The following is a 21,084-nucleotide window of genomic DNA, read 5'->3' as shown; positions in this document are numbered from 1 at the left end:
GCATGGTGTTGTGGATTAGTTGGCAGCCGTTGACTAATCCTCCGGGTTCACCCCATGTCCTTGTCCCTCCAGCAGGGGAGCACGGCCACTTGGAAACGCAGATCCGGCAGCTGGACAAAGCCCTGGACACCAGCCGATACCACCTGCAGCAGACGGAGAACGTCATCCGCAGCAAAACGCCCACCGGTCCCGAGCTGGACTCCAGCTACTGGGGCTACGTGAGTCCGGGCTGTGGGGTGGGGAATGTCTCTGTCATCAGCAACACGGGTTGGAAACTTAGATGTTGGAAGCCTAGCTCTTACTGTGTGTGCATACAATGACCAGACATTCATTTGTGGATGTAGTTCAATAAGGATTTGAAGCTCCACCAACACTTTGTATATACGACTTCGGATCGACTGGTACATGATTACTGTTCCTAGCAGACCTTATCCCATTTGATTGTAGGTGATTCTAGTCCCCACAATGAAAACAGATTAAATGAAGTAAACCTGGATTAGGTGCTGAGCTAAACTCACCAGGCTCCTCGGGCAATAATAATAATGGAGGTTACGCATTTGGCAAAGTTTCCCACCAGCAAAAAAAGTAATGGCAGATAGTCACACCTCTAGGTGTGTAAATAACCTGGACAGGTACCACCCAACACCACCAGGTGCCCTAGAGCCACCACACTGTGTTGTCTCACTGAGACCCAGGACTCCACTGGCCCCACTGGTGATCTCCACAGTGGTTAGGCACAGCCTCCACTCCTAACGGCCCAAATGTGAATCCCCAATGAAACAAGGTCAAGTTTCCAGCAGATTTCCACTGAAACCACACTGGCCTAACAGCAGTTCAGTTTAGTTTAGAGATATAGCGTGAAAGCAGGCGCTTCAACCTGAGTCTTTGCGACCGGCGATCCACGAACACTAGTTCTACCCTAGGCACGAGGGACAGTTTACAGATGCCCATTGACCTACAAACCCAAACGGGTATGGAATGTGGGAAGAAACCAGTGCACCCAGAGGAAACCCATGCGGTCACAGGGGGAACGTACAAACTCCGTGCAGACAGCACCCGTAGTCAGGATTGAACCTGGGACTCTGACACCGTAAGGCAGCAACTCTACCGCTGCGCCACTGTGCCGCCCCTGTCTGTAATATAAACCAGAGGATACTGAGTTGGTCCATGCCCTGTAAAGTTCCGCTCCCTTGCCCAGTTTGCCACAATTCCCACCCAGGTTGGTACCTCGTCTGCACCAAGGGAATGGGTGTGTTGTGTTGATCGCTGGTTCGCCCATTGCTACCTTTGTACGCCCCGCACGTGCTTAACCTGCCGCCTCTTCTGTTCCTCAGATGAAACTCTTGTCGGAATGCCGTGGGAGCATCGAGACGGTGAAGAGGGTAGGGCATAAGCTCAAAGAGGAGGAAGATAAGCTCTCCGGCTTCATCAACCTAACAAGTACAGAGACCCAGACTTCTGGTGAGTCGCCAATGCCAATCCAGCAGCAGAGGAGAGATGAACTACCGCAACCATTACGAAACATTTTGACAAGCGCACGGATAGGACGGGTTTAGAGGGATATGGGCAGGTGGGACTAGTGTAGATGGGATGTTGGTCGGTGTGGGAAAGCTGGGCCGAAGGGCCTGCGTTACTCTATGTAGTTTAAAACATGATGTCCAGTCATTTTAATGTATTTGAGTGGAACAGATGAATGTGGAGCCATGTCTGGGGATTTGGGGCATCAGGGATTCATTGATTAGACAACAATCGCATTATCCTTCATCGTGTGGGTAGTGGGCTGCAGAAGGCAGGCTGGACCTTGGTCTTTCGATGCCTTGCAGTTTCTAAACCTGTGCCTGGTTTGCAGGCAGAGATGGTCTTGAAAGGGGCGTGACTGCAGTGGGAATGGCAAGGTGGTTCCAGATGCTGTTGAAAGGGCTGTGAATGTAGCACAAATGCTGCCTGGCAGCGAATTGATCGAGAGCAATTAGGGCGGCACGGTGGCGCTGCGGTAGAGTTGCTGCCTTACAGCGCCAGAGACCCGGGTTCGATCCCGACTAAGGGCGCTGTCTGTGCGGAGTTTGTACATTTTCCCCGTGACCGCGTGGGCTTTCTCCGGGAGCTCCGGTTTCCTTCCACACTCCAAAGACGTACAGGTTTGTAGGTTAATTGGCTTCAGTAAAAATTGTAAATTGTCCGTAGTGTGTAGGATAGTGCTAGTGCACGGGGATCTCTGGTCGGCGCGGACTCGGTGGGCCGAAGGGCCTGTTTCCGCGCTGTATCTGTAAACTAAACTAAGACGTTGGTGTGAAAAATCAGCAGCCCCATTGTCATTGCATTGAGGCACCAGGATGCAGAAACGAGGCTGGTGGAAACGTATGTAAACATCTTGTGCGTACACTCGAATCGATCCAGAAGCCTTCTCTGTCTAGTAACTGGTGGCAGTTGCTCTCCACCATCAGTACCTAATCTCATCGAGCTGGAGTAGGACCACTGTGCGGCTCTGGGTGAATGCTGTTCATCGCTGTTCAAAGTCTCCTAATGCTTCAAAATTGGCAGAACCATCAACAACTCGAGAAAATCGGGCAAGGGGGAGCAGGCCAATTGGCCCATTGAGCCTCCTCTGTCATTCCTTGTTTAGTTTAGAGATACAGTGCGGAAACCTGCCCTTCGGCCCACCGAGACCGCGCTGACCAGATTATTAAAGGGTTGGACACGTTAGAGGCAGGAAACATGTTCCCAATGTTGGGGGAGTCCAGAACAAGGGGCCACAGTTTAAGAATAAGGGGTAGGCCATTTAGAACGGAGATGAGGAAAAACTTTTTCAGTCAGAGAGTTGTAAATCTGTGGAATTCTCTGTCTCAGAAGGCAGTGGAGGCCAATTCTCTGAATGCATTAAAGAGAGAGCTAGATAGAGCTCTTAAGGATAGCAGAGTCAGGGGGTATGGGGAGAAGGCAGGAACGGGGTACTGATTGAGAATGATCAGCCATGATCACATTGAATGGTGGTGCTGGCTCGAAGGGTCGAATGGCCTCCTCCTGCACCTATTGTCTATTGACCAGCGATCCCCGCACACTGACCGTGGTTGATCTGCCTCTTGCAGCCACTGAACTACCTGGTTCTCCAGCAATTTATTTAGTTACAATACCCTAAGTCTGAAGTTTCAGTGAAAGCAAGTTTCACACTTGCGTGCACAACTGTTGGTCAGAGCCATAATCTATCTGATGTGTTACATTACTCAACCTCCTGTTGTGTATTTAGCTGACAGGAAGGAATTATCATAGATTGCTGAAAAGTCTTGTAGTTTATCATCTCGTGTGCAAATAAAATGTGCTGGAAACCTGTTGATCTCAAGGCCAAGAGCTTCTTGACTTCGAGAGGGCGGCACAGTGGCACAGCGGTAGAGTTGGTGCCAGGGACCAGGGTTCGATCCTCACTGCAGGTGAAGTCCGGTACGGAGTTTGTACATTCCCACCCGTGACCGCGTGGATTCTCTCAGGGTGCTCAAGTTTCCTCTCACTCTCCAATGATGTGCAGGTTTGTGGGTTAATTGGTTTCTATAAGTTGCCCCTAGTTTGAAGGATAGAACTAGTGTACAGGTGATTGTTGGTTGGTGTGGACCCGGTGGGCTGAAGGACCTGTTCCCACACTGTATCTCTAAAACGGGGTGGGCAGGAGAATGGTGTTGAGAGGGAAAAATAGATCAGCCAAGATTGAATGGCAGAGCAGACTCAATGGGCCGAATGTCCTATATCTTATGGACTTGGTGATATTCTCATGAATCCCCCAGGCTAGTTCAAGATTCAGCCCGAGAAGGAACATTTAATGCCAGAATGATTTGGACTGTTTCTACAACTGAAGGTATAATGAATGAGATTGGGGCAGAGGTGAGGTTTAGATTTGTTTAGTTTAGTTTAGAGATACAGCACAGAAACAGGCCTTTCGGCCCACCGAGTCCGCACTGGCCAGCGATCCCCGCACATTAACACTAACCTACACACACTAGGGACAATTTACGTTTATACCAAGCTTACAAACCTGTACGCCTTTGGAGTGTAGGAGGAAACTTGAAGATTTCAGAGAAAACCCACACAGGTGACGGGGAGAACGTACAAATTCCGTACAGACGGCACCCGCAGTCGGGATCGAACCCGGGTCTAAGGTGCTGTGAGGCAGGGATAACCTGCTAAATCTGTTAGAGGTGACCTGCTAAATGTGTCTTGCTTCCTGTGCAGGCGTGATCGAGCGCTGGGAGCTGATCCAGGCCCAGGCTCTCAACAAGGAGCTCAGAATGAAGCAGAACCTGCAGCAGTGGCAGCAGTTCAACTCTGACCTGGTGAGTGTGTGGGAGTGGCTGAGTGAGACCGAGGAAGAGCTGGAGCATCTCAGCAGGCTGGACAACAGCACCGACATCCAGACCATCGAGCTGCGGATCAAAAAGCTCAAGGTACGCTCCCACATTTATCCTTTGCCCAGCAGTGTCTAGATGAACCTTCACCTTGAAACTAAATGACTCACAGCTGGCCTCGCAACGCCAGAGACCGGGCTTCGGCACTGACCTCGTGTGCTGTCTGTGTGGAGTTTGCACCTTCTCCGTGACCGCACGGGCCTCCTCCCACACTCTATGGATGTGCGAGTTTGTTAATTGGCCTCTAAATGTTCCCCGAGAGTGCAGGGGGTTGCTGTGAAAGTGGGACAGTGTAGATCTAGTGTGAATGGGTGATGGATGGTTGGGGATGGACGGGTGGGCCAAAGAGCCTGTTTCCACGCTGTGTCTCAAAACTAAACTGGCGGGCAGCACAGTGGTGCAGCCGTAGAATTGCTGCCTTACGGTGCCAGAGACCTGGGTTCAACCCTGACTTTGGGTATTGCCTGTATGGAGTTTGTACGTTCTCCCTGTGACCGCGTGGGTTTCTCCAGGTGCTCCGGTTTCCTCCCACACTCCAAAGACGGGAGCCTCATACCTACAACCCAGCCTCATACCTACCTTTCCTTTCAGAGGCCTATTAAACCCCATCTCCTTCACCAAGCTTTCAGTCCCTAGTTGAGTGTATCAGTTTTAGTCCAAAGATAGACCCAAAATGCTGGAGCAACTCAGCAGGGCAGGCAGCATCTCTGGAGAGAAGGAAAGGGTGACGTTTCGGGTCGAGACCCTTCTTCAGTCATGACCCGAAACATCACCCATTCCTTCTCTCCAGAGATGCTGCCTGTGCTGCTGAATTACTCCGGCATTTTATGTCTACCTTTGGTGTATAACCAGTTGATTTTGTTTTAATTGCAACATGGTTTTCTTTTGGAGTGTGGGAGGAAACCCATGGGCAGTTCCTTCCTCACATCAGTTTCAATCTAATAATGTTCCTGTAACTCTTTGTGTAAGTGTGGGAAATGGCACAGTTTAAATCTACTGGGATTATCCGTGTGGAAATTAGCATACTCCCCATGCATTTGGGTTGGGAATGTGAGAGGTGGCACATTCTCCCTCCCCTTTGCCAACTCCCCCATTCCCAATCCAAATGCAATCCTGATCCTAATGTACTGGGATTGTATTATCCTGATTTTAAAAATACAAAAGATCGTCCATGCTTTGGTACAATCTCCTTAAAAAGGTTCCTCACACAATATTGGTGTCTCTACCCTGGTAGTTTTGCTGGGTTTGGTGTGTTACTGAAGATAGACACACATTGCTGGAATATATGAAATAACTCCTATTTTGCTTGGGCATCTTACAACTCAACGGTATGAATATTAATTTCTCCAATTTCAAGTAACACTGGTCTCGACCCGAAACGTCACCCATTCCTTCTCTCCTGAGATGCTGCCTGACCTGCTGAGTTACTCCAGCATTTTGTGAAATAAATATCCTCATCCTCCCGAGTCATCCTAACAGTTGCACTGTTTGCTTCCTTGTATCCCTCTCATTAGCCCATTTGCCCCAGCCAACAATGGGCCGTTAAGAACTCCACCTTTCTGGAGGTCATCTTGCTGGCCCTGATTTTATCCTGGCCTTTTCTCGCTTTCAGTTTCCCACCTTCCCCCCCTCCGTCTTTCAGTCTGAAGAAGGGTTCCGACCCGAAACGTCACCTATTCCTTTTCTCCAGAGAAGCTGCCCTACCTGAGTAGCTGTGTCTACTCCACTGGGAACTACTCCAGCAGTTTGTGTAAACCTAAAAAACCCACGTGTCTCTGGGATGTGAGAAGGAGCCAGAGCACGTGGAGGGCACGTATGCGGTCACATGGAGAACATGCAAACTCCACACAGGGTCAGGATCGAACTCGGGTCTCTGGTGCCGTGAAGCAGCAGCTCTACCTGCTGCGCCACTGTGCCGCCCACATGTGCACGCGAAGGACCTTATAATGGCTGACATCGTTTCTCATCCTTAATGTGTGTAGAGCTTGTGTTTTCAGTGCAGTCTGGGATCCCTCCTGCGATTGATCCGCATCAGTGTTCCTTTAAACGGGCGTGAACGCACTGATTCAGCACTGATAAGTAAAACTACTTTTGTCAAAACCTGTGTACGTAAAACGGTTAAAAACCTCCAATGTTCACAACAACACAAAAATGTCATGCTTCAGTAAACTGACCTTGAATATCAATCCTGCTTTATTATGGTCCAACGTGAGTCACCATGCATTAAACTTGTACGCAAACTCTATGCCAACAAATCAACAATGTTTTGGTGCTTGGTACTTCAGTTGATTTTGTTTTAATTGCGACGTGGTTTTCTTTTAAGCATTTTCATTATGATTGATTTTCCTCTCAGCAATCTGGATTCGTTCTGAGGACTCCCATTGGTGGGGAATGTTCATATGCTATAGCCCCACCTGTGACACTGCAATGTTGATATGCCATAGCCCCACCTGTAACACTGCAATGTTGATATGCCATAGCCCCACCTGTAACACTGCAATGTTGGCAATGTTGATATGCCATAGCCCCACCTGTAACACTGCAATGTTGATATGCTTTAGCCCCACCTGCAACACTGCAATGTTGATATTCCATAGCCCCACCTGCAACACTGCAATGTTGGCAATGTTGATATGCCATAGCCCCACCTGCAACACTGCAATGTTGGCAATGTTGATATGCTAGAGCCCCACCTGTAACACTGCAATGTTGGCAATGTTGATATGCTAGAGCCCCACTTGTAACACTGCAATGTTGATATGCTAGAGCCCCACCTGTAACACTGCAATGTTGATATGCTATAGCCCCTACCTGTAACACTGCAGTGTTGATATTCCATAGCCCCACCTGTAACACTGCAATGTTGATATGCTTTACCCCACCTGTAACACTGCCCCACCTGTAACACTGCAATGTTGATATGCTATCACCCCACCTGTAACACTGCCCCACCTGTAACACTGCAATGTTGATATGCTATAGCCCCTACCTGTAACACTGCAATGTTGATATTCCATAGCCCCACCTGTAACACTGCAATGTTGATATTCCATAGCCCCACCTGCAACACTGCAATGTTGATATGCTATCACCCCACCTGTAACACTGCCCCACCTGTAACACTGCAATGTTGATATGCTATAGCCCCCACCTGTAACACTGCAATGTTGATATGCTTTACCCCACCTGTATTAGGGAGGTGTAACTGCTGAGCAACACACTGGCCATTTCCATTGCTTTCAGTCTACAAATCAGTCCCCATTTTAATCGCAACATAAATTTGCATAGCAGCATAACATAGAGAAGCAGCCTGATGAAGGTTTATGAGAGTGATCCCAGGAATGATTGGGTTAACATATGTTGAGCGTTTGAAGGCCCTGGGCCTGTGAGTTTAGAAGGATGAGGAAAGACCTCATTGAAAGGCCTGGATAGAATGAATGTGGAGAGGGTGTTTCTACTAGTGGGAGAGGACCAGAGGCCATAGCCTTAGAATAAAAGGGTATACCTTTAGAAAGGAGATGAGGAGTCTGTGGAATGTGGGAGGAAATCGGAGAAAACCCGTGCAGTCACAGGGAAAACGGTACAAATTCTGTACAGATACCTATATCCTGTACTAGCAACAAACCCAGGTCCCTGGCACTGTGAGGAAGCAACTCCACTGCTGCGCCATCATGGCGCCCAGATGAGATGAACAGGGCACTTCAGATTATCCTATGTGCTTGTTGCAGCAGCTACAAAAGGCGGTCGATAATCGGAAAGCCATCATCTTGTCCGTCAACCTGTGCAGTGCCGAGTTCACGCAGTCGGACTCCAGCGACACCGAGGAGCTGCGGGAACGCCTGAGCCAAATGAACAAGCGGTGGGACCGAGTCAGCAGCCTGCTGGAGCAGTGGCGTCGCACTCTGCAGGATGCCCTCATGCAGTGCCACGTACGTACTGCTGGTCGCGGGGAGTACGTACAAACTCCACATAGACAGCACCCGCAGTCACAATCGGTCCCGGGTCTCCGGCGCTGTAAGGCAGCAACTCTACCACTGCACCACTGTGCAGCACACCAGCTAAGTTTAGAGATACAGCATGGAAACAGGCCGTTCGGCCCACCGAATCCATGCTGGCCATTGATCACCCATTCACACTAGTTCTATACTATCCATCATACTATCTATAAGGCAGCAACTCTATCACTGCGCCACTGTCTCTCCCAACTTAAGCTAAACTTTCTTTAGTCAAGTCAAGTCAAGTCAATTTTATTTGTATAGCACATTTAAAAACAACCCACGTTGACCAAAGTGCTGTACATCTGATTAGGTACTAAGGAAAAAAAATGAAACATACAGTAGCACGCAAACAGTTCACAGCGCCTCCTCAATGAGCCTCAAACGCTAGGGAGTAGAAATAGGTTTTGAGCCTGGACTTAAAGGAGTCGATGGATGGGGCAGTTCTGATGGGGAGAGGGATGTATGTAGGAAGAAAAAACTGGAAGAAAAACTGCAGATGCTGGTTTCAATCGAAGGGAAACACAAAGTGCTGGAGTAACGCAGCGGGTCAGGCAGCATCCCGGGAGAGAAGGAATGGGTGACGCTTCGGGTCGAGACCCTTCTTCAGACTGATATCAGGGGAGGGGGCAGGACAAAGATAGGATGTAGTCGGAGACAGGAAGACTAGTAGGAGAACTGGGAAGGGGGCGGTGGTAGAGAGGGGAAGCAGAGACTACCTGAATTGGGAGAAGTCAATGTTCAAACCGCTGGGGTGTGAACTGCCCAAGCGACGTATAGATACATCGGCGAGACCAAGAGCAGGTTCGGCGATCGTTTCGCTGAACACCTCCGTTCAGTCCGTCTCAACCACCCTGATCTCCCGGTGGCGCAGCACTTCAACTCCCCTTCCCATTCCCAATCTGACCTGGGCCTCCTCCATTGTCAGAGTGCAAATTGGAGGAACAGCACCTCATATTTCGCTTGGGCAGTTTACACCTCAGCGGTTTGAACATTGACTTCTCCCAATTCAAGTAGTCTCTGCTTCCCCTCTCTATCACTGCCCCCTTCCCAGTTCTCCAACTGTCTTCCTGTCTCCGACTCCATCCTATCTTTGTCCCGCCCCCTCCCCTGACATCAGTCTGAAGAAGGGTCTCGACTCGAAATGACACCCATTCCTTCTCTCCTGAGATGAGTTACTCCAGCATTTTGTGTCTACATTTCTTTAGTATGGTTGGTTGAGGAATGTTATAGCGTTGTACTGCTGGCGCTATCTTTGTAAATCTTCCTTGCATGTTGTTCTCCTCCAGTGGCCCTTTGATTATTATAGTGGGTGCACCTTATTCAAAGGCGGAGCGAATCACACTTGATACAAGGAACATATCCAAGTATTACTTCTGTCACTGTGAAGATAAATCCTAATCACTGTTTTGCTAAATTGCATGAGGTTATTAACCTGCTCTGAACCCTGGAAGGACTCCTTCATTCTTTAAATAGACCCTTGGGATTTGTTTATACAATCTGACAGACCAGATCTTTTGGTTGAGGATCTCAAATGAAAAGTGAGCATTATGTGGGGAGAATCAGACTGAAGCGCGGAGTTGGGTCCTGGAATAGATCTTGAATTCTTTTACCTTCTGACTCGGGGAGATGCTTCTGAGCTAGGTCAGACTCAATGGCAGACATTTTCCAATTAGATGGATGCAAAAAAAATGGAATAACTCAGCGGATCAGGCAACATCTCTGGAGAAAAGGAATAGGCGACGTTTCTGGTCGAGACTCTTCTTCAGACTTGACCCGAAATGTCACCTGCTCCCTTTCTCCAGAGAAGCTACCTGATCCGCTGAGTTACTCCAGCTTTTTATGTCCATCTTCGGTGTAAACCAGCATCTGCAGTTCCTTCCTACACATTTTCCAAGTCAACTTCCCGTTGGTTGGAATTGGGAGGTCTACCAGTTTATCTAAATTTATCTTGGACTAAACGTTGTACCCTTTATCATTTATCTATGCACAGTTGGCAGCTTGATTGTAACCATGTATCGCCTTTACTTTGTCTGGCTAACACGCAAACAAAAGCTTTTCGCTGTACCTCGCTCGGTACACGTGACAGTAATAATAAGCTGAACTAAACTACCGTGATGTACCTGACAATGACTTTGCGTCTTCTACATCTGCAGGATTTCCATGAGATGAGCCATGGCCTGCTGCTCTGGCTGGAGAACATAGACAGGAGGAGGAATGAGATCCTCCCCATTGATCCTAATCTGGATCAGGACACCCTACAGGACCACCACAAGACCCTGATGGTGAGCCCGATGTCGGCTTTACTTCTGCCCTTCGTCTCGTGTCAATGTTATTTGTGAATCAGTGTGACAGGAGAGCAGATAATGGTCAGGGTAACACGGAGGGAGAGAGTAAAGTGAAGGAGTCGCGTGGACAATACCTGGACACACTCACTAAGCTAGCCGCTGACTATTGGACTTAAATCAGGGTTTCACAATGATGTTCTTCAGACTCCCACTAGATGGCGACATGTCTCAGGGTGAGGATAACATGGAAGGTGAAGTACATGGGCAGGCATGCGGACACAAGGAATGACACAGTGGCCTAGCGGTAAAGCTGATGCCTTACAGCACCAGAGACCCAGGTTTGATCCTGACTACGGGTGCTGTCTGTACGTCTCCCTGTGTCTGCGTGGGCTTTCCCTGGGTGCTCCGGATTCCTCCCACGCTCCAAAGATGTGCAGGTTTGTAAGTTAATTGGCTGAGGTAAAAATTCTAAATTGTGTCATGGGTGAAGGGGGTGATTGCTGGTCGGCACGGATCCAGTGGGCCGAAGGGCCTGTTTCCACGCTGTCGTATCTTTGTACACAAAAGTATTTGTTTGATTAAAATATTTTGTAGTATCATATAAAAGGGGAGTGATTGTTTGATTGAAATATAAAGCAAGGAAACAAGCCCTTTCGGCCCACCGAATCCACACCAACCATTGATCACCCGTTCACACAAGTTCTGTTGTCACTTTTGCACCACTCCCTACACACCAGGAGCATTTTACAGAGGCCACAACCTACAACCCCACCTGTCTTTGGAATGTGGGAGGAAACCAACGCGGTCATAGTGAGAATGTTGTACATTCAATCTCTCACTCATTTAGACATTTGATAATTGTAACGAGAACAAAAGTTGCTGCTAAAATGTAGAATATCTCACATATCTTCGAAGAGATCCCCCTCCCCTCCCCCACTCACCATCAACAACACCACAGTCACATCTGTGGAGTCATTTAAGTTCCTTGAAACCATCATCTCCAGGGACCTTAAAGATGGGGGCCACCATCGACTCCACAGTCAAAAAGGCCCAACAGAGGATGTACTTCCTGCGGCAACTGAGGAAACACAATCTGCCACAGGCAATGATGGTCCAATTCTATACTGCTATCATTGAGTCCGTCCTCACCTTCTCCATCATGGTCTGGTTTGGCTCAGCCACCAAGCACGACATCCGGAGGCTGCAACGGATTGGTCGCACAGCTGAGAAGGTTGTTGGCTGCAACTTTCCCCCCATTGACGAACTGTACACTGCAAGGGCCAGGAAGCGAGTGGGCAAGATCATCTCTGACCCCTCTCACCCTGGCCACAAACTCTTTGAAGCACTTCCCTCTGGAAGGCGACTCCGGACTGTCAAAGCATCCACAGCCAGACATAAAAACAGCTTTTTTTCTACGAGTGGTAGTTCTACTCAATAACCAAAGTCTGTAGTCTCTTTTTTGCTCTGGTTTATTTTCACCCACATGTTTAGACCGTAATGTATCCATATTGTTTTGATGTGGTTATGCTTTATTCTTAATTGTTAACTGTATGTTTGTGTTGTCATTTGTGAGCGGAGCACCAAGGCACATTCCTTGTATATGCACATACTTGGCCAATAAACTTATTCATTCATTCATTCATTCATAAATGGGGCTTTATTTCGACTTAAGATGGAAACAAAATGCTGGCGTAACTCAGCGAGTCAAGCAGCATCTCTGGAGAACATGGTTCCCTCTGAAGAAGGACCCAAAATGTCACCTATCCATGTTCCCCAGAGATGCTGCTTGACCCGCTGAGATACGGCAGCACTTTGTGTCTACCTTTGGGATAAGCCAGCATCTGCAGTTCCTCCTTGTTTAATCCTTGCTTATTGTGATTTAGCAAATCAGACGGGAGCTGCTGGAGTCGCAGCTGAAGGTGGCCTCTCTGCAGGACATGTCCAGCCAGCTGCTGGTGAACGCGGAGGGCAGGGACTGCCTCGAAGCGAAGGAGAAGGTCCACGTCATTGGCAACCGTCTCAAGCTGCTCCTGAAGGAAGTCACGCAAGACCTGAAAGAGCTCGAGAGACTCCTGGACAACGGTGGCAGTCAAGCGGTACGTCATCAGAATCAGTCCACAAATGCATTCACTCTACAATGTCGAAATTCTGTACCAGTCAATGCAGCACCGTCTATGTGGAAGTGGTCTGGCTTAGGGTGAAGTTAGTCGGGACACTCAGATCTTTCTTGCCCTGGGATTTTATCTGACCACTCGAGAGAGTTTGGGGCCACACAAACTCACACCACTGCTGGTGGTGTGAAGAGGTGGCTAACCTTTCTGGGTGGAGTACTTTATGCTGCAATAGTATTTACCACTTCTTACTAAGTAATACATTTCTGAAATTTGTCCCCCCACCCCCCTATTGTTTACGAACTAAAACAAACAGTCTCGTTTCAAAAACTCTCGAGAGGATGTTGCCAGGATTTGAAGGCCTGAGCTAACCAGGGAGAGGTTGGGCAGGCTAGGAGTGTATTCCTTGGAATGTAGCAGGATGAGGGGTGATCTTATAGAGGTGTATGAAATCATGAGGGGAATAGATAGGGTAGATGCACAGAGTCTTTTACTCGGAGTAGGGGAAATCAAGAACCAGAGGGCATATGTTTAAGCTGAGAGGTGAAAGAGTTAATAAGAATCTGAGGGGCAACTTTTTCACACAGGCGATAGTGGGTATATGGAAGGAGCTGCCAGAGAAAGTAGTTGAGGCAGGTACTGTAACAACCTTTAAAAGGCATTTGGATTAGGTACATGGACAGCAAAGATTTAGAGGGATATGAACCAAGCACAGGCAGGTGGGACGAGTGTAGAAGGGGCATGTGGGTCGGCATGGGAAGGTTGGGCCGAAGGGCCTGTTTCCATGATGTATGACTATGGCACTGTGACCAAGAAGTTCCAAAGATATAAAGAGGGTATATTTTGTTAATCCCCATTACATTGAAATTGAGTCTTAACAATATTTGTTCACGTTATAATTGCAACTGTTGTGTTAATCTCTGTTCACACCATTGTGTGCCATGCTAGTGAGTAGTGTCTCACCATTTTGTGTTGCCTTGGACATACCAAAGTGGTGCTTTGTCCTCGACAAGGTCTATTGGCACTGTCAGTCTATCTCATACTCTAATGGTGTTGTGTTAGCCATTGTTCATTCATGCTAAAATATTGTGTGCTTTTAGTGTTCATTCACGTTTCAATTGTATGAAATGTAAAGAGTCCATTCACGTCGATGTTGTGTGTGTTACTGGTGTTTGTCACTTTAAAATTCTGCCAGATGTTAGTTTGCGCCATTCACGTTAAAATTGTGTGTAGTGTTGGTGTTCATTCGGGTTAACATTGTCCGTGCTGTTAGCTGGTGCTCATGAATGTGGCAATGCATATGCATCATGAAGTACCATTCATGGTTTTAGACTTTGTTCACTCATACTTGTTAATTATGTACTAGCTGCTTTGTGTCTACGTCAACTATAATTGTGTGTGTGTGTAATGTTAGCAAGTGTTGATTCACACCATCTGTATGTGTGTGTGTGTGTGAGGGGCTCATTGCTGCCATTGTCGTGCATTGTATTAGTGTGAGTCATTCTTTGGGTCTGTTTGTTTGGTTTAGTTTAGAGACACAGCGCGGAAACAGCCCCTCTGGCCCACCTAGTCCGCGGCAACCAGCGATCACCGTTCACTCGTAGTACTAACCTACGCACCGGGGACGATTTACGATCATTACCGGAGCCAATTAGCCCACAAATCTGCACGTCCTTGGAGTGTGGGAGGAACCCGGAGCACCCGGTGAAAACCCACGCTGTCACAGAGAGAACGTACAAACTCCGTACAGACTGCACCCATAGTCAGGATTGAACCTGGGTCTCTAGCGCTGTAAGGCAGTAACTCTACCGCTGCGCCAACATGCCGCCCCTGCTGGGAAGGGAGCAGAGAAGGTTTTCGAGGACGTAAATCTGCAGCTCCATTGTCAGCACAACTTGAATCCTGATTAGCGACCCCATTACACCAAGAGAAGTCGCTCTCATTTCACTTCTCCCATGGAGTCACCACGTACCATCATTAACTTGGGGTCATCCACTGTGAGCTCAGGGTCATGTAATCGAGCGTCACTTGGCCTCTGGTTGCTTCCAACGGCACAGGTTCCTCCTTGCCCCCGCCCTCCCCCCCCCACAGGTTCCCCCTTGCCCCCCCACAGGTTCCCCCTTGCCCCCCCCCCCACAGGTTCCCCCTTGCCCCCCCCCCCACAGGGCCTAAGGGCTGGAAACCCATCCACTTAATAAAATTTGACACTCCATCCCATCCACTTAATAAAATTTTAAAACAACCTTGAGGTAAAGTTTCATCAAATCAAATCCAGATTTGCCACCCTCACCAATAAAGTGGAAGGGGAGAGCACGTGCTGGCTCGAAGGGCCGAATGGCCCACTCCTGCACCTATTGTCGATTGTGTGCTCAAAACCATTGCATTAATGGTGGAACTGCAGAGCCAGTTGTATGTAGAATGTGCTGCTTCAGCAGGGAGTCTCTGCTCCCTGAGGAAATCATAGTCAGCCTTGAGCACAGGGACAGAGGATTCAACAAGTTGGGAGCATTGGAATAAAAATAAACTGCAGATGCTGGGTTATACTAAAGATGGACACAAAATGCAGGAGTAACTCAGCGGGTCAGGCAGCATCCCGAGAGAACGTATCCCGAGGTGACATTTCGGGTCAGGACTCTTCTTCAGTCTAAAACCTGAAACGTCTCTTATCCATTTTCTACAGAGATGCTGCCTGACCCGCTGAGTTACTCCAGCATTTTCTGTCTATCTTTGGGAAAATTTTATGAGTTAGTCTTGTGGATTAAATTTTAATAAATTGCAACAATTGCAAATGCAACGTATTATTTAATTGAAACTATTTAGTAGCTGCATGTTAAGGCTTAGAGCTACTAGTGCCACATGTACCAAGTTACAGTGAAAAGCTTTGCTTTGCATGCTACCTAAACAGATTAGGGGTGGCTGCCTTGCAGCACCAGAGACCCGGGTTCGATCCTGACTATGGGTTCTGTCTGTACGGAGTTTGTACGTTCTCCCCGTGACTGCATAGGTTTTCCCAGGGTGTTCAGATTTCCTTCCACACTCCAAAAACGTACAGATTTGTAGGTTAATTGGCTTCAGTAAAGATGATAAATTGTTCTTAGTGTGTAGTGCTCAGGTACAGGGATCGCTGGCTGGTGTTGACTTGGTGGGCCGAAGGGTTTGTTTCCACACTCTCCCTAAACTAAACAAAACAAAAAAGATAATACAATACATAAATACAATCAATTTAAACTCAAGTAGGGCGAAGGGTGCAGAAATACATTACATACAAGCCGTACATTACACACAAGCCTGGGTTTTCTGCTGCTATTTTTGCCTTCATTTGCGATTCATTCCCTTCAGCCTGGCGAGGACACTAAAGTGCAAAACGTTGCTTGCGATTCCTAATTCTTACCGTTGTTTTTTTTTCTCCGTCTCCTTGTTGTTGGTGGTGCTCTTGTGGTGAGCTGGTTTAAGGACGTCTTCTTCCTTGCAGGACCTGGTGTCGTGGTCTTCGGCGGATGATTTGGACACGTCCGGCTCCATCAGCCCAGTGTCTGGTGCCAGCCTTTCCGCTCGATCCAGATTGGTAAATCTCCTCCACCACTCTCTTTAGCCAACTTGGTAGGGCAGGAACAAGCACTTGCCCCTTGCATTTGACAGCCGGTGCCATGATACCATACAAACGGCCTCCCCTTGCCCCCAACCCCCCAAAAATCAAGAAGTCCAGCCCAGCACCCCCTTCATGTTCCTCCTATTTGCTCCTCCCTCTCTCTCCCCTGCATGGAATCGAGAAAAACTGTAAATTTTACGTTCTTGTTTTTTGACTGTTTGTTCCCTTTGATTTTTGTTTCTGAGTTCTGAGCGGTTTATTTATTATTTGTTCCGATATTTCTGTCTGTTAATCAACCCTAGTTCTTTGAATTGATTTTTCTCCATTCGCTAATGGTAGCTTTTGTGAAGGAATACTGGCTCTTCATTACGTTCAGGCTTTCAAAACAGACAGTGATAAGCATCCTTTACACATCCCCCCACAACATTGTGACCGGTATTTAACCCTCATTCCCATAGTCTTCATACACTTGAAACTAAATACATGATCATGTTATTAGTAATTATGGTCTCTCTTGATGTATTCAAGAGAGAGTTGGGCAAACGGAATCAAGGGATATGGGGAGAAAGCAGGAACGGGTTACTGATTCTGGATGATCAGCCATGATCATATTGAATGGCGGTGCTAGCTCAAAGGGCCGAATGGCCTACTCCTGCACCTATTTTCTATGTTTCTAATTAGCACTATAATGTATGACTGGAGGTAACAAAAAAATCAACAAGTTAAACCGGATTATCAATAGAGATGGGTCTTTAACCCAGTTAGTTAAGTGTAGAGATACTGCAGGGAAACAGGCCCTTCGGCCCACCGAGGTAGGGTACTGACATGGATAGAAAGTTGGTTGACAGACAGAAAGCAAAGAGTGGGGATAAATGGGTCCCTTTCAGAATGGCAGGCAGTGACTAGTGGGGTACCGCAAGGCTCGGTGTTGGGACCGCAGCTATTTACAATATACATCAATGACTTGGATGAAGGGATTAAAAGTACCATTAGCAAATTTGCAGATGATACAAAGCTGGGTGGCAGTGTGAACTGTGAGGAAGATGCTATGAGGTTGCAGGGTGACTTGGACAGGTTGTGTGAGTGGGCGGATACATGGCAGATGCAGTTTAATGTGGATAAGTGTGAGGTTATCCACTTTGGTGGTAAGAATAGGAAGGCAGATTATTATCTGAATGGTGTCAAGTTAGGAAAGGGGGACGTACAACGTGATCTGGGTGTCCTAGTGCATCAGTCACTGAAAGGAAGCATGCAGGTACAGCAGGCAGTGAAGAAAGCCAATGGAATGTTGGCCTTCATAACAAGAGGAGTTGAGTATAGGAGCAAAGAGGTCCTTCTGCAGTTGTACAGGGCCCTAGTGAGACCGCACCTGGAGTACTGTGTGCAGTTTTGGTCTCCAAATTTGAGGAAGGATATTCTTGCTATTGAGGGCGTGCAGCGTAGGTTTACTAGGTTAATTCCCGGAATGGCGGAACTGTCATATGTTGAAAGACTGGAGCGACTAGGCTTGTATACACTGGAGTTTAGAAGGATGAGAGGGGATCTTATCGAAACGTATAAGATTATTAAGGGGTTGGACACATTAGAGACAGGAAACATGTTCCCAATGTTGGGGGAGTCCAGAACAGCCACAGTTTAAGAATAAGGGGTAGGCCATTTAGAACAGAGATGAGGAAAAACTTTTTCAGTCAGAGAGTTGTGAATCTGTGGAATTCTCTGCCTCAGAGGGCAGTGGAGGCCAATTCTCTGAATACATTCAAGAGAGAGCTAGATAGAGCTCTTAAGGATAGCAGAGTCAGGGGGGTATGGGGAGAAGGCAGGAACGGGGTACTGATTGAGAATGATCAGCCATGATCACATTAAATGGCGGTGCTGGCTCGAAGGGCCGAATGGCCTACTCCTGCACCTATTGTCTATTGAGTCCACACTGGCCATTGTTCACCAGCACTAATTGTATGTTGTCCCACTTTCTCCTCCAGTCCCGACACACTAGGGACAATTTTACAGAGGCCAATTAACCTACAAACCCATATGTCTTTGGGATTTGGAAGGAAACCGGAGCACCCGGAGGAAACCCATTAAGTCCGAGGGAGAACGTGCACATATAGCACCTGAGGTCAGGGTGGAGCCTGGGTTTCTGGCACTGTGAGGGCAGCACTGTGGTGCAGCTGTTAGAACTGCTGACTCAAAGCGCCAGAGACCTGGGTTCAATCCTGACTACGGGTGCTGTCAGTGCAGAGTTTGTACGTTCTCCCCACGATTGCGTGCGTTTTCTCCAGGTGCTCTGTTTCCTCCCACATTCCAAAGGTTTGTAGATTAGTTAACCTCCTGTAAATTGGCCCTAGCATATCGGATGCAAAAGTGGGATAACATGGAACAAGTGTATTGGGAGATCATTGGTCGGTGTGTTCTCGGTGGGCCAAAGGGCCTGTTTCCACACTGTATCTCTAAACGCTAATCTCTAGCAGCTTCATACAGTGCCACCCATTGCCTGACCTTCCAGTTTGGATGGAAGGCCACGAGGTGGAGGTAGAGGTGGAGCCATCACCTTTGACATTTGGCTCCCTCTTGTAAACAACCACAAGCTTTCATATCACCTCTTTCAATGCCATGAAACACCCTCGGTCCTCACGCGGGTCTCAAAACGAACATTAGCACCAAGGAAGAGATATTGGGGCAGAAGATCAAAGGTACTGTTAAGCGGCGACTTAAAGCAATGGAAGAGGAGTTTAAATGTTAATCCTGTCCAGCAGTTCTGCATGCAGGCTGTGGACCAAGGAGGAGATGGTAACTCCAGCTGAGTTACTCCAGCATCTTGGGTCTATCCTCAACGTAAACCTGCATCTGCACCTCCTTTCTACACATTTTGCCAGAGGAGGTAGTTGTGGCAGGTACCATCATAGCATTTTTATTTTTTTCATTTTTTTTTACAATAGGTGCAGGAGGAGGCCATTCGGCCCTTCGAGCCAGCATCGCCATTCAATGTGATCATGGCTGATCATTCTCAATCAGTACCCCATTCCTGCCTTCTCCCCATACCCCCTGACTCCGCTATCCTTAAGAGCTCCATCCAGCTCTCTCTTGAATGCATTCAGAGAATTGGCCTCCACTGCCTTCTGAGGCAGAGAATTCCACAGATTCACAACTCTCTGACTGAAAAAGTTTTTCCTCATCTGCGTTCTAAATGGCCTACCCCTTATTCTTAAACTGTGACCCCTTGTTCTGGACTCCCCCAACATTGGGAGCATGTTTCCTGCCTCTAATGTGTCCAACCCCTTAATAATCTTATAGGTTTCGATAAGTCCATTTAACGGACATTTGGACCGATACATTGGATAGGATAGATTAGGCAGGTGGGACTAGTGTAGATGGGGCATGTTGGTCAGCATGGGCACATTGGGCCGAAGGGCCTGTTTCTACACTGTCTGACTCCTGGGGTTATGCTGGACTGGTGGACAAGGACCAGTGAGGGTGATCGAGCTAAACAAACCCCAGACTACTCTTCCACAACCACCAATTGACCACTGTGGGTTCCACCTTTCCTTGGTCATCTCTGATTTGTACTGAGCCTTTTCCGACCTCTCGTTTCCCTCTCCCCTGACTCTCAGTCCGAAGAAGGGCCTCGACCCAAAACGTCACGTATTCCTTTTCTCCAGAGATGCAGCCTGACCCGCTGAGTTACTCCAGCACTCTGTGTCTGTCCCAGATTATAGCATGCACACTGTCAAATTCCACCTCCCCACACCACCCCCTCAATAACCAATCGATAAGCCATTGAACAACGTACTGTAGCCCGCAAGAAGAGCCAGTTTCCTTGTTATCATGAATATTAGTCGCCTCATCTGATTTTTTGCTGCACTTTTTTTATTTGTGTTCTATCATCAGTAGCTTTGTCTTAATTTGCCTGGACTGAACATTCTCTTTCTTTACCCCTTCCGTTCATTCCAAACAGCCACGAGGCATTTGTAGCCTCTCCCAGCCTGGAGCCTCAGTCAGCAGCCTATTGATCAGGTACCTTGTTCTCCTGGTTTCTACAAGTTTACCTCTAGCGCTCAGAGAGGATGATGGAAACTTCTAGAAAGCGTCCAGCAGGCTGAACACTCGGGGGGCAGGATTGGCAGGAGCACGTGCAGAAACTGCTTTTACAACGGTGCAAAAATTCCTTCAGGTCCAGGCCCATTGTTGTGCTAATTTATCGGCAGGATCTGATTGTTACTAAACTGGCTTCCAAAATCAATCAGCCAGCTCGAAAGGCACAGCAGTGATTGATGCCAGCTAAGAATTTTCCCACATTGATTCAGATATATGCACTTACCAGCAGGTCTCCAAAACGTTCCCTTGCACAAAAATGAGCTGTGCACGTTATATTATCCTAGAATATCAGCTAGTGTAATATCCCAGTTCCAAATGTAAAGTATGCCTTTAATCCCATTCCATCGAGTCATGTTTGGAGAATGCCCGATCAATGGAACACCCTTCTGTAGAGCCCTCCAGTCTTTTTAAAAAAAAAAAGCTTCCATCATCATCTTTGATCCTAGACTTTAAATAAATGGAGTTAATGGGTTTTGCAGTAACACCGTATTATATATACTCTTCAGACACTTCCTTCTGCTTCGAGATCGCTTTCACCGCAGATTAACAGGAAAACCACTGCTCTCTTTGCTTCTGTCCATCCTGCCTGCAGTGCTTTTAACCTGGCCACCAGAGGGC

The 21,084-nt window shown here is 47.7% G+C and overlaps 1 protein-coding gene across 16 annotated transcripts in view; it reads left to right on the top strand.

Moving 5' to 3' along the window:
• LOC144596779 (nesprin-1-like) overlaps positions 1–21,084 on the top strand; it is a 468,061-nt gene that overhangs the window by 434,516 nt on the left and 12,461 nt on the right. For 10 of the 16 annotated variants that reach the window (XM_078405564.1, XM_078405565.1, XM_078405570.1 and 7 more), the window contains 8 exons: positions 73–218; positions 1,335–1,461; positions 4,219–4,430; positions 8,120–8,320; positions 10,543–10,671; positions 12,558–12,770; positions 16,258–16,350; positions 20,327–20,385. In XM_078405564.1, coding sequence (XP_078261690.1) covers positions 73–218; positions 1,335–1,461; positions 4,219–4,430; positions 8,120–8,320; positions 10,543–10,671; positions 12,558–12,770; positions 16,258–16,350; positions 20,327–20,385 — 1,180 coding nt within the window. The remainder of the gene's footprint in view (positions 1–72; positions 219–1,334; positions 1,462–4,218; positions 4,431–8,119; positions 8,321–10,542; positions 10,672–12,557; positions 12,771–16,257; positions 16,351–20,326; positions 20,386–21,084) is intronic. The other 6 variants (XM_078405576.1, XM_078405568.1, XM_078405562.1 and 3 more) reach the window with 4 other exon arrangements.

Source organism: Rhinoraja longicauda, chromosome 9, assembly GCF_053455715.1.
Source record: "Rhinoraja longicauda isolate Sanriku21f chromosome 9, sRhiLon1.1, whole genome shotgun sequence".
NCBI classification, from domain to species: Eukaryota; Metazoa; Chordata; class Chondrichthyes; order Rajiformes; family Arhynchobatidae; genus Rhinoraja; species Rhinoraja longicauda.
This window is presented reverse-complemented; position numbering and strand designations above follow the sequence as displayed.